Genomic DNA, 12,326 nt, shown 5'->3' on the forward strand with positions numbered 1-12,326 from the left:
CACTGGATCATTAGATTGTATCGTTTCACTGATTCGAATAAGTGGCAAACACCACTTGCATGACTCAACTGAACCGAATCATTTTAGTGAGTAACTCAGCATAACCCAAGTCCTTAAAATGAACCACATTTACCTGCACTACTACTTATTTGGTACTGTGTTCCCTTTTAGCCACCAGGCGCAGTGGTAACGGAAAGCCAGACGTTTAAGAAGCGATCGGATTTCCAGAGCAACGACGACTACGCTGTTTACGTCCGGGAGAATATTCAGGTAAGAGGATGATTTCCAACTGCGATATCACGAACCGTGGTTGATGTGAACATTTCCCTTCAGGTGGGCATGATGGTCAAATGCTGCCGAACGTACGAGGAAGTGTACGACGGCGACGTGGGCAAAGTGATCAAGCTGGACCGCGACGGCCTTCACGATTTAAACGTGCAGTGCGACTGGCAGCAAAAGGGTGGAACCTATTGGGTCCGCTACATCCACATCGAGCTGCTCGGTGAGCTGCTTTGGTTCATTGGCATATGTTAGCTGACTCACCCAAAACACAGCTGACTTACATGATTCGGTCGTATCCGTTCACTGACTTGGGTTGGCAAGCACCGCGGTCTCAGATGATTCGTACATAAAGGTTCACTGAATGAAAGTTTCTGACTCACCAGAAACATGTGAAACACAGATGATTCGGTTGTATTGCTTTGCTGAATCAAGTTTGGGTTTGGTGAATCATGTCTGGTAAACACATTTATATACTTGTTCCTTCAGGGTTCCCGCCTCAAACTTCCCCTTCGCATATAAAGATCGGCGACAAAGTGAGGGTGAAGCCTTCAGTCACCACGCCAAAGTACAAATGGGGCTCTGTCACCCACAGGAGCGTCGGCGTTGTCAAAGGCAAGCTCGCGTTTTCATTTTGATGAATGATGATTTGTAACAAGGAAGGAAGTTCATAATGGAACACGTTTGTGGCTGTAACTCAGCTTTCAGTGCCAACGGAAAAGATGTGATCGTGGACTTCCCTCAGCAGTCGCACTGGACTGGCTTGCTGTCCGAGATGGAACTGGTGCCCAGCGTGCACCCCGGAGTCAGGTTGGGTTACAACAGCATGGGAATGAAAGCCGTGTACATTGAACCCCAGTTTATTAAGGGGGATATATTCCAGACCCACCCTTAATAAGTGAAAATCTACGATATAGAGAGACCATATCCAAACCTTTTTTATAAATAGGTTTTAATACACTCTCTTTTAAGTCCATTCTGTAAACTTTTTTCCATGCTACACAAGCCTCGCTAAAATGAGCCCCAATCGGAAGCTGGTATCCTAGACAGATGGACCACGCTAAATTGTGAACCTTTTTTGCCTGCGCTGTCTATAAGTCATCAATGTAGATAGATGCTTTCGAGGGACTATATACGAAATTCACACCTAAAATGGCCGAGCTGCTTTTCCCCTGCAGGTGCGATGGGTGCCAGATGTTCCCGATCAACGGCGCCCGGTTCAAATGCAGAATCTGCGATGACTTTGACTTCTGCGAAAACTGCTTCAAGACACGCAAGCACAACACCCGGCATTCCTTTGGCAGAATCAATGAGCCTGGTTAGTCGCGCGCACACACACACAAATACAAATACAAAGCTTCAGATACGCTGTTGCTCGCGTAAAGTGGAAAAACATCGAGAAATTCAGGTACTACAATGCCCTCGCAAAGAGAGCCACAGTTGCCGTTGTATTTTTGACAGTCGAACACACCAAAAGGAGCACTCTCTCAAGGAGCTGCTGTAGGCCGCAACTCACATCCAGTTGCTCACACGCAAAGTCACTGGCCAACCACTCCAGCTCCCGATGGTACTCATTAGGCCACTCCCCTTAAAGGCACACATCCAACACACAAATACTACCGTACGAACAGTAATGACACTTCATAAAGCCAGTTTCAAACCAAGGTACCACTGTACAAGTAAAACAAATTAAATAAAACTCAGTGAGCACTGTAGCCACGCTTTCCCTATGTTACGCCTGAAACGCTGCTATTGATTTCCATCAGGCCAGTCGCCGGCCTTTTGCGGCCGCTCGGGGAAGCAGCTGAAGAAGCACCACAGCAGCCAGCGCGGCATGCTGATCGACGACTGGTCGCGCGCCGTCAAGAGTCTCAACGTGTCGTCCTCCGTCAACCAGGCCTCGCGCCTCATCGACGCCGGCGACCAGTGCTGGCAGTCGTCCGGCTCGCAGGGGAAGGTAAAAAATGTCTTAACACTGAATACCTCCTATTGTTTCGTATTCTTTTCCCCAAAAAGGGGTTTTGTACAACCCCTATAGACTCCTTCCCTGTGCAGTGAACTGCATCAAAGACTCTCCACCCTGTGCGGAAATACAGTGTGTGGTACATTGTGTAAAAATGTAATTTAGCACATGTGGAACCATGCGCCTTGCAGCATTGGATTCGTCTGGAGCTCTTCCCAGACATCCTTGTGCATCGGCTGAAGATGGTCGTGGACCCAGCAGACAGCAGCTACATGCCCTCCCTGGTGGTGGTATCGGGTAAAAATTATTATTTTAATTTTCAAAATGTATAGTTTGGATATTTATCCTGTATTCCTGCAATTAAAAATGACATTTTTTAAAAGAGACCTGTCATGTTACGTGCAGGCGGAAGCTCGTTGAACAACTTAACCGAGCTGAAGACCATAAACATCAACCCCACTGACACCACCGTCCTGCTGCTCAGCGACTGCGCTGAGGTTGGTCGGGTTAAATCCGTTTACAGTGAACTCCCCTGTTTATCGCGGGGGATAGTATCTAGACCAGGGTTGGGCGAGCGCTTAAAAATCTACGATGTAGCAGTAAACCATGATACAGCGAGGGTTGACTGTACTTTGTTTTCTGTTCAGATAAGTACTTCATCTGCGCTTCCCTATCCCCCAGTATCACAGATACATTGAAGTTGCCATCAAGCAGTGCCGCAGCTCCGGAATAGACTGCAAGATCCACGGACTTGCCATTGTGGGACGCGTCCGAGCGGAAGACGAGGACCTAGGCCACGGTCCCTTTCTTGGCGTCAGACAACGAGGAAGAGGACGATGACAAAACGGCCACTGGGAGGTGTGACCGAGGCTGAATTGTATTATGGTCATGACCTTAGTTTTTGCATTTAAAAAAAACCCTCTTTGACTTCTTTGCTTTTTTAGTCTTGCTCGCAAGAAATCCTCTGGATTGGAGTCGTCCGCGACCATCAGGACTAAAGTGTTTGTCTGGGGGCTGAATGACAAGGACCAACTGGGCGGGCTCAAGGGATCCAAGGTGCGCCGTAATTAAATCACCTCTCAGGCAATGTCTTGGCCTTTAATGAGCCACGGCACGTATTTTACATTTCAAAAAATCTAACAGCACAACGCCAAACAAATATTACAAAACGAAAATGGATACACCGGTTAATTAAGTACCCTCTTCCCTTGATGTGGAAGTGCATTAAATTTTTCTGCCTGTCACGATACGTCACTGGCATAGCTCGATGAACAAAGGTACAGTAGTTCCCACAAATAACACATTTTCGGACTAATTCATTGAAATTGGATAGCTTCCCATGGCGCGCTGGTTGCGAGTCATTTCTCTAAGGTCACATCTAATTATTTAGAATTTTTCTGCTAAGTTGAGTCGGTAAACTGACACAACCGTATCATGCGAATCCAGTCTCTCATCAAAGCTTGCGATGTTTCTGGTAAATACGCTCGTCTTGGGTCAGTGAACAGATGCAACCGAATTATCTGAATCCGCTAACTCGAGTCAGGCAAACAGTCTGTGGGGATTTCTGTGTTCGCCAACTCATGTCAGTGATCCCGCACAATTGAATCATCCGAGTCTGCGGTGTTTCTCTCTCCACAGATCAAGGTGCCCTCCTTTTCCGAAACCCTCTCTGCCCTCAACGTGGTTCAAGTCGCCGGTGGTTCTAAAAGTCTCTTTGCAGGTAGATGCCGCGATGTTATACAGTATATTTTGCCGCTTGGAGTTGATATACCTTAAACGTGTCACTTATCGCAGTCACGGTGGAGGGCAAGATTTACGCGTGCGGTGAGGCCACCAACGGCAGGTTGGGCCTTGGTCTGACCAGCGGTACCATCCCCATCCCGCGGCAGATCAGCGCCCTCAGCAACTACGTGGTGAAAAAAGTGGCCGTGCACTCGGGCGGACGCCACGCCATGGCGCTCACCGTGGACGGAAAAGTGTTCTCCTGGGGAGAGGGTGACGACGGGAAGCTGGGACACTTCAGCAGAATGTATGTCTCTCTTCAAACCACTGCTCTTTTTTTTGGTGTTTTTTTTTTTTTAACATTAGGTAATACCAGTGTTTGGCCGTGCATTTGGTACCTGGACCTTTAGTGGAGACTTTCTGTACTTAATCCACCTCTTAATAATAAACACCACCACTATCACGCCGCAATTATAGAAGCCATCAATAGTATACAAAAATGCAATATAAGCTAGAAACAATATTTGTTTAGTTTAGGACAGAATACACTTTGTCATTGTTGTAGAGACAGTGAAAAACAGTTTAGTGCCTCTCTGTTTATGTGGTGCACATGTAATCATTATAATAGCGAGAGGAGGACCCTGGCCCTTTGAGGCAAATCTGACATTTAAGTTACGTTGGCCAAGCACGACTGATTCTAAAGGCCCTTGGAAGATTAGGGTCCGTTTGGTCAGAAAATCTAGTATCCACAATCACGTACTGGAAATAGTGCAGACAAAAGAAATGCTATGAAAAGAAGAGGATAGAATGTTGGAAGTAAATTAATACAATTTCGTGGAACGAAACGAATAATTTAGGTTGTCAATGTAGGGCAGTGCTTCTGATGGTTTTTAGGTCTACCACTGGGTAATACGCATTTGTGTGTGACAATTGTTGTCCTTTACCACATTGGTTTGATTTTCCATCAGGAACTGCGACAAGCCTCGGCTGATCGAGGCACTGAAGACCAAGCGCATCCGAGACATCGCCTGCGGCAGCTCCCACAGCGCCGCCATCACTTCCTCCGGGGAACTGTACAGCTGGGGGCTGGGGGAATATGGCCGCCTGGGACACGGCGACAACACGACGCAGCTGAGGCCTAAACTCGTATGCTTAATTCGGTGTTACCGCTTTAGTCACGCACGAATCGTCGTGTAACTTGGTGTTGTCTGTGGCGTCCAGGTGAAAGTTCTTCTGGGACACCGTGTGATCCAGGTGGCCTGTGGAAGCAGGGATGCTCAAACGTTAGCGCTCACTGATGAAGGTATTCCCCTTGTATAGAATACAGTACACTTTGTCCTTGTTAAAGTCGCAATGAACAGCCATTTAGCACCTTTCAGTTTGAGATTGACAGCCTTCAACATATATTCATATTCACTGTGCTTGCGAGAGGACCACCTTTAAAAGTTAAAAAAAAATAGCTCTCACTCATTAAGGTATTTTAGCATAATATAGAATACACTGTATTGTCTTTGTTAAAGAGACAGACTATACTGTTTTACATTGTTTAATCAGTTGACAAACTTTAATGTATTCATTGTGCCAGCTAGCGAAGCCCCTTCAAAAGTCAAGAAAATAGCTCTCACTAATGACAGCATTTCACTCGTATAGAATAGAATACACTGATTTATGCGCTTAATAGTTTTTCCATTTGTATGCGGTTGACAGACTTAAACATTCAGTGTGCTAGCAAGAGGATCACCATTAAAAGTTTATTAAAAAAATAGCTCTCATTGATCAGATATTTCTCTCGTATAGCATTGAATACACTTTGTTGCAGAGAAAATCTCTGTTTATGCGATTGACGGATTTAAACGTATTCATTGTGCTAGCGAGAGGAGCACCCTTAACGTTCTACATAATATGTCTCACTGATGGTGTTTTTCTGATGTAGAATAGAATACATTGTATAGTCGTTTGGTATAAAATCGTTAAAGAGACATTTAAAAGCAGTTTACCACCTCTGTTTCTGCGACTGACAGACTTAAACGTATATTCATTGTGCCAGCAAGATGAGTATCTGTGGAAGTCTTTACAGTCTATACTTTGTCATTGTTAGAGAAAATGAAAAGCAGTTTGCACCCTTTCTATTTATGAGCTTGACAAACTTAATTAAACATGTATTCCTTGTGCTAGCAAGAGGAGCACCCTTAACGTTCTAAAGAAAAATACCTCTCACTGGTGAGTGTAATTCTCTAGAATCGATTGAGAGAATGAGCAGCAGTTTAGCTTTAAATTGACAGATCCACAAATGTATTCATTTTGCTTGGGATAGGAGCACCTTTAAAACCTCGAATGAGTTACTTAAAATTGGCAGCTCGATGGCTAAAAGCTGCGTTTCCTTTCAGGCTTGGTGTTCTCGTGGGGCGACGGGGACTTTGGCAAGCTGGGTCGCGGCGGGAGCGAAGGATGCAACATTCCTCAGAACATTGAGAGGTTGAACGGGCAGGGCGTCTGTCAGATTGAGTGCGGAGCTCAGTTCTCCTTGGCTCTCACCAAATCGGGCGTGGTGTGGACCTGGTAATGTGGACCAGTGATGTGGTGCCTTACTCTCTCCTTGGCCTGGGTTTAAGCAGTTTGTACCTGTCTATATATATATGCACAGGGGCAAAGGGGACTACTTCCGACTGGGACACGGTACTGACGTCCATGTGCGGAAGCCCCAGATGGTCGAGGGGCTCAGAGGCAAAAAGATCGTCCACGTCGCAGTGGGAGCGTTGCACTGTTTGGCTGTTACTGATTCAGGACAGGTCTGTATGGTGAAGCAGCATCTGGTTCATTATCAAAGATCATATTTGAACATCCTCTTCCAAGTTAAAATTGTATGTTTATCAAGCGACGAGCCATTTTTTCGTATAAACGAGACAGCACCTTCCAATGTTAGTCCGAAAACACAAACCGAGCGTCATCTAGTACAAACACGCACAAGTTCCAAGTGAAAACACTGAACAAACAATTGTATATTTGTGATTACGAACCAACACCAATGTTTCGTACAAGCATAACAGCTTATGTGTGAATCAGAATACATACAGTAACCAGGGCATCACCTAATTATGCTGCCACATCAGGTGTACGCTTGGGGCGACAACGACCACGGACAGCAGGGCAACGGCACCACCACCGTCAACAGGAAGCCTACACTGGTGCAGGGTCTGGAGGGCCAGAAGATTACCAGGGTGGCCTGCGGTTCCTCGCACAGCGTGGCCTGGACCACCGTGGACGTGACCACCCCGTCCGTGCACGAGCCGGTCCTTTTCCAGACCGCCAGGGACTCGTTGGGGGCATCTTATCTGGGTGAGCCTTCTTAATGGAAACAGGAGGTGGGATGGGGGGATATTTGATTTTTAACACACAGATTTGCCAGGTAATTTTTGGATGTGTTGCAAACCAAATCAATAATTGATAAAATAATAATTAATTCCCATTCATTTTATTTAGAATTAATTTAAATGTACTTGTTTTTATTTATAGTGTATGTACAAGTGCTGTTTTTATTTGTATTCATAATAAATCACTAACCAATTATTTAATAAAGTAAATTAATAAATACATATTAATTGGCCAGAGATAGGGTGAGAAGCTCGGTCATCCGGGAGGATCTCAGAGTAGAGCCGCTGCTCCGCCGCATTGAGAGGAGCCAGATGAGGTGGCTCGGGCATCTGTTTAGGATGCCTCCCGGACACCTCCCACCAGGAGGAGACCCCGGGGACGACGCAGGACACGCTGGAGAGACTACGTCTCTCGGCTTGCCTGGGAACGCCTCGGGATCCCCTGGAAGACCTAGAGGAAGTGGCTGGGGAAAGGGAAGTCTGGGCTTCCCTGCTGAGGCTGCTCCCCCCGTGACCCGACCTCGGATAAGCGGAAGGCGATGGATGGATGGATTATTAAACTTTGTTTTATTTTATTTACAATAAATCAAGCAACCAATTGTAATAATTTTTTTCTAATTTTAAGAAAAGACAGCTCAATAAAACAAATATTACAGGACTCTCGATAAAGATAAAACAATTATTTTATTGAAAAGTGTTAAATGTACTGGATATCTAAAATTATTTACTAATAGTTTTAATATACAGTATTATTTTCAACAAATTTATCAACCATTTGATAAATTAAATAATTTTTAATAAGCCAATTTTAGGAAATTAAATATTTTTTAATAAGCCAATTTTAGGAAAAAAGTGCTAAACTGTTACTTGATATTGTGAATGTCATGTGATATACTGATAGTTTGTGCTGGATTTAATCTTGAGGCATACTGTAGCTCACCGCTGCTCTAAATGCTTTTATACGCCTCCAAATGCAGCATCAGTTACTTACCACCAGGGCGCACTGGACATCTTGGTAATAGTAGTGTTTTTTTTTTTTTTTTCATTTGTTTTTTTTTGCCACTCTGCAGGCGTCCAGTCGGACAGCGACTCATCGACGTCCAGCAACAAGATGAGCGGTCAGAGCAGCGTGAAGCCAAATCGGCCGTCGCTGGCCAAGATTCTCCTCAGTCTGGACGGCAACCTGGCCAAGCAGCAAGCCTTGTCTCACGTGCTGTCCGCCCTTCAGATCATGTATGCCAGGTAAGTTCGCCGTAGGAGCCTAAAGACAACTTCTTTAAACCCGCCGCACACCAAGCGACATGGCCGGACGCCGCTAAACCGTCGCGGAGTGTGCAAGGATCTGCAAAGAGCTTTCAGGAGTGCCCGACCGTCGGCCACTAGTTTTGAATCACAGGTGAACGGCGTTGCAACGTGGTAGATGTAAAGGCTGATCAAAAATGCTATGTTGTATCACATGATCTTTCACAACAGAAATTACATGCAGGCTATCAAGCAAAACCCATCTAACTGTCGCCTGTGACCTAGTTCGGCCTGAATTACAATTTTCAGCCCCCATTTTGTTGCTACGACCTCGTGACCTCCATTTTGCCTTCACTGCACAAAGATGCACTCTATGTAATTGATTGATCATGCCACCACTCCAAGTCCTGGGATTCATAAATGTTAAAAGTGTCCGCCCTCTACATAAATTACCCTGGGTGTTCTGTGTTCCTCCAGGGATGCGGTGGTGGGCGCGCTGATGCCAGCCAGCATGATCGTGCCAGCCGAACGCCCTTCCAGCTCCCCCGTGCCTCCGTTCGATTCGTCATCCTCGTCCAGCGTCAGTGACGATGAAGGCCCTCCCATCATGCCTGAGATGGAGGCGCCGGTCAGCCCCAATCCCTGGCAAGAAAAGAAGGGCGAGGTGCAAAACCCACAAAAAGGCCCCATTTACACATTTGTGTTCAAAATAATAGCAGTCCAACATGACTAACCAAACCAATGTCTGTCTGAAGCTTATCGGCAAGAAGGCCCGCCAAAATCGCTCTAAAAAGAAAAAAAAAAAGGACATTTTGACTATTTGCACACTGCTCTTATTTTGAACACACATAGATATGGATGAAAAAAAAAACAAGTTATTGAAGCTTGTTGATGTTTGTGTTTGTTATGAGTAGGTTCCCTCCTCCGAAGACGCCGTGACGCCGTCGTCCGCCATCACTCCCTCCGCCTCGGGCGCATCCTCGCGTCCTTTCATCCCCGTCACCGACGACCCGGGCGCAGCCAGCATCATCGCAGAGACCATGACTAAGACCAAAGAGGCCTGTATAGACATTAAACAGAATAGAATTATGCTACATTACAGTTGTAAAGAACATCAAATATTAGGCAAATATGATACATTCCAAGTCAATAGCTCATTCAATATGACGGTGCACCTGTTGTGCAGGACTCTGAAAGCCAAAGCAAAGTGGTGGGTCCGGAGCCTCAGTACCTGGACGAATTCTCCAGCCTGCTTGTGCCTGACGACACGCGAGTCATGGTGGACCTGCTCAAACTGGCCGTGGCTTGTCGCTCCGGGGGGAAAGGCAAGGAGGTGCTCTCGGCTGTGATGTCCGGCATGGGAACGGCGTACCCCCAGGTAGCGTCATCGAAATAAACTGTAAAGTCAAGGTACCGCGGGAAATGCCACCACTTGTAACGGTGAGTGTCTTTTTGCGTGCAGGTGGCTGACATGCTGCTAGAGCTGTGCGTCACCGAGCTGGAGGACGTGGCCACCGACTCGCAGAGCGGCCGGCTGTCCTCGCAGCCCGTCGTCGTGGAGAGCAGCCACCCGTACACCGACGACACCTCCACCAGCGGCGCTGTCAAGATCCCTGGTAAAAATCAATCAAATGGAAAATGTTACTTTTGAAAGCGCAGCAAGCTAGATTGAGCGCTCAACTTGTGTTTTGTGCTCAAGGTGCAGAAGGACTGCGGATAGAGTTTGACCGGCAGTGTTCGACGGAAAGACGGCACGACCCTCTGACGGTCATGGATGGAGCCAATAGGATTGTGTCAGTCAGATCAGGTCAGAAGACATTCTTTAAACATGGCTTTCCTGACCAGAAGTCAACACATGAAGACATGACATAATTTTTGAAAAGCATTGTCTTTATATTTTACATTGTCAGTCATCTGCCTCAAGTCAAACATTGACTTTTTAAGGTTGTCTGCATTGAATTCATTAAATCAGCGTGTGTTTGTGTATTTCAGGTCGGGAGTGGTCTGACTGGTCCAGCGAATTAAGGATCCCTGGCGACGAGCTCAAGTGGAAATTCACCAGCGATGGTTCGGTCAACGGCTGGGGCTGGCGCTTCACCGTGTACCCCATCATGCCTGCTGCAGGTAGGCCAAATCTCACGCTCACTGACACCACTGGTGGCAAAAGTACACACATGCTATACTTCAGTAGAAGTACAGCTGCGGGTGTTTAAAAATAAAAAAACAACTCTGATCCTTTGCCCTTATTTAGTGGTAATTACAAACCCTTTTGGGGGGCCATACAAATATTTGCTATTTGTGGCAGGTGTTTGGTCAGTACAGTAACAAAGTACACACACACTGAACGTGGATGTCTCGTTTGCGTCTGTAGGTCCTAAAGACTTGCTGTCGGATCGCTGCATCTTGTCCTGCCCCTCCATGGACCTGGTGACGTGTCTCCTAGACTTCAGGCTCAACTTCGCCTCCAACAGAAGCATCGTGCCCCGTCTGGCCGCGTCCCTGGCAGCTTGTGCCCAGCTCAGCGCGTTGGGTATGAGCTCCACTCCGATTGAGTATACAGTGGTACTTGGACTTACCGATGCACTTACTAATGAGATTTCTGAGTTACGAGCTGACGAACTAATCAGCAAAGGTTTAATGGAGGCAGCTGGGTTCTGCTTTGTTTTTCAGTGTGTTGGTTTTGGCTTGTTTTTAAAACATGAAAAAATTACTTGGACAATTATGCTATTAGGCTAAAGGTGTTTAAAAAAAAAAGTATATTTTAATGAGTATGAATGTATTTAAAACGAGGGAGGGGTTCACCTTTAACTACAGTACGGGAAGAAAATGTGGTGGGTGGGAACGGATTAATGGGATTCAGATTAATCGCAATGGGGAAAATTGATTTGTTATAAAGTGGACCGTGAATGGCGAAAATTTGCATGCAATTGACGGCCTTTAAAACGAAATAAATTTAACCCCCCAAAATTATTGAATAAGCGAGGAGAGACCGTCAAAAAGAGTTTTCGGGATTGGTCCCCTGCCCCAAAAAAAACAATACAAAAAGACAAATGGAAAAAGAAATGCGACTAGGTGACTGCTAGTTGCCTAAACGTGACTACGCGGGGATCCACTGTACGAATAAATTGAGTTAAGAGCTTGGTCACAGAACAAATTAAACTTGTAAATGAAGTGTGCCACTCACTGTTATATACTTTTGTTAACGAAAGGATAACTACGTCCTTGCTATTGTTTTCATCCATTTTTAAGTTGCTCCGGTGGGTGGTGTTGGTGGTCTACACCCCACGCATTTATAACTTTTGTCGTGTTGTGTTTGCGCAGCTGCCGGAAACAGAATGTGGGCCCTGCAAAGACTGCGAAAGCTTCTGACCACAGAGTTTGGGCAGTCCATCAACATAAACAGGCTGCTGGGCGACCCGGACGGCGAGGCTCGTGCCGTGGTGAGTCACCGCGCAGATGGGATGAGCCCTGATCCAAACTCCCCATTTCCTTGAGTAGTTTTAATCCATGCGGGTTTTGTTTGTCTCTCAGAGTTTTACAGGCAGCGCACTGGCCGCCCTGGTCAAGGGGCTTCCCGAGGCTCTGCAGAGGCAGTACGAGTATGAGGACCCCATCGTCCGGGGAGGGAAACAGCTCCTCCACAGCCCATTTTTCAAGGTTTGGCCGTAATCTATATTTTTCCTCGTATTTTTTAAAATTTGATTCTAAATTGGACGACTTTGCCGTTGACACATGACACAAACCTTTAT

General features: G+C 46.1%; 1 protein-coding gene across 1 annotated transcript in view; it reads left to right on the plus strand.

The window, feature by feature from the left end:
• herc2 (HECT and RLD domain containing E3 ubiquitin protein ligase 2) overlaps positions 1-12,326 on the plus strand; it is a 55,715-nt gene that overhangs the window by 29,986 nt on the left and 13,403 nt on the right. Inside the window, 28 exon segments of the mRNA XM_061682806.1 lie at positions 172-270; positions 334-502; positions 769-894; positions 981-1,089; positions 1,458-1,597; positions 2,046-2,236; positions 2,434-2,539; positions 2,648-2,739; positions 2,924-3,034; positions 3,036-3,100; positions 3,187-3,298; positions 3,881-3,962; positions 4,037-4,271; positions 4,933-5,110; positions 5,186-5,267; positions 6,352-6,523; positions 6,609-6,753; positions 7,075-7,300; positions 8,406-8,577; positions 9,055-9,241; positions 9,492-9,635; positions 9,764-9,955; positions 10,040-10,193; positions 10,277-10,384; positions 10,570-10,701; positions 10,949-11,107; positions 11,899-12,017; positions 12,109-12,234. Of these exon segments, the coding sequence (XP_061538790.1) occupies positions 172-270; positions 334-502; positions 769-894; positions 981-1,089; positions 1,458-1,597; positions 2,046-2,236; positions 2,434-2,539; positions 2,648-2,739; positions 2,924-3,034; positions 3,036-3,100; positions 3,187-3,298; positions 3,881-3,962; positions 4,037-4,271; positions 4,933-5,110; positions 5,186-5,267; positions 6,352-6,523; positions 6,609-6,753; positions 7,075-7,300; positions 8,406-8,577; positions 9,055-9,241; positions 9,492-9,635; positions 9,764-9,955; positions 10,040-10,193; positions 10,277-10,384; positions 10,570-10,701; positions 10,949-11,107; positions 11,899-12,017; positions 12,109-12,234 (3,933 nt within the window).

Source organism: Phycodurus eques, chromosome 8, assembly GCF_024500275.1.
Source record: "Phycodurus eques isolate BA_2022a chromosome 8, UOR_Pequ_1.1, whole genome shotgun sequence".
Lineage (NCBI taxonomy): Eukaryota > Metazoa > Chordata > Actinopteri > Syngnathiformes > Syngnathidae > Phycodurus > Phycodurus eques.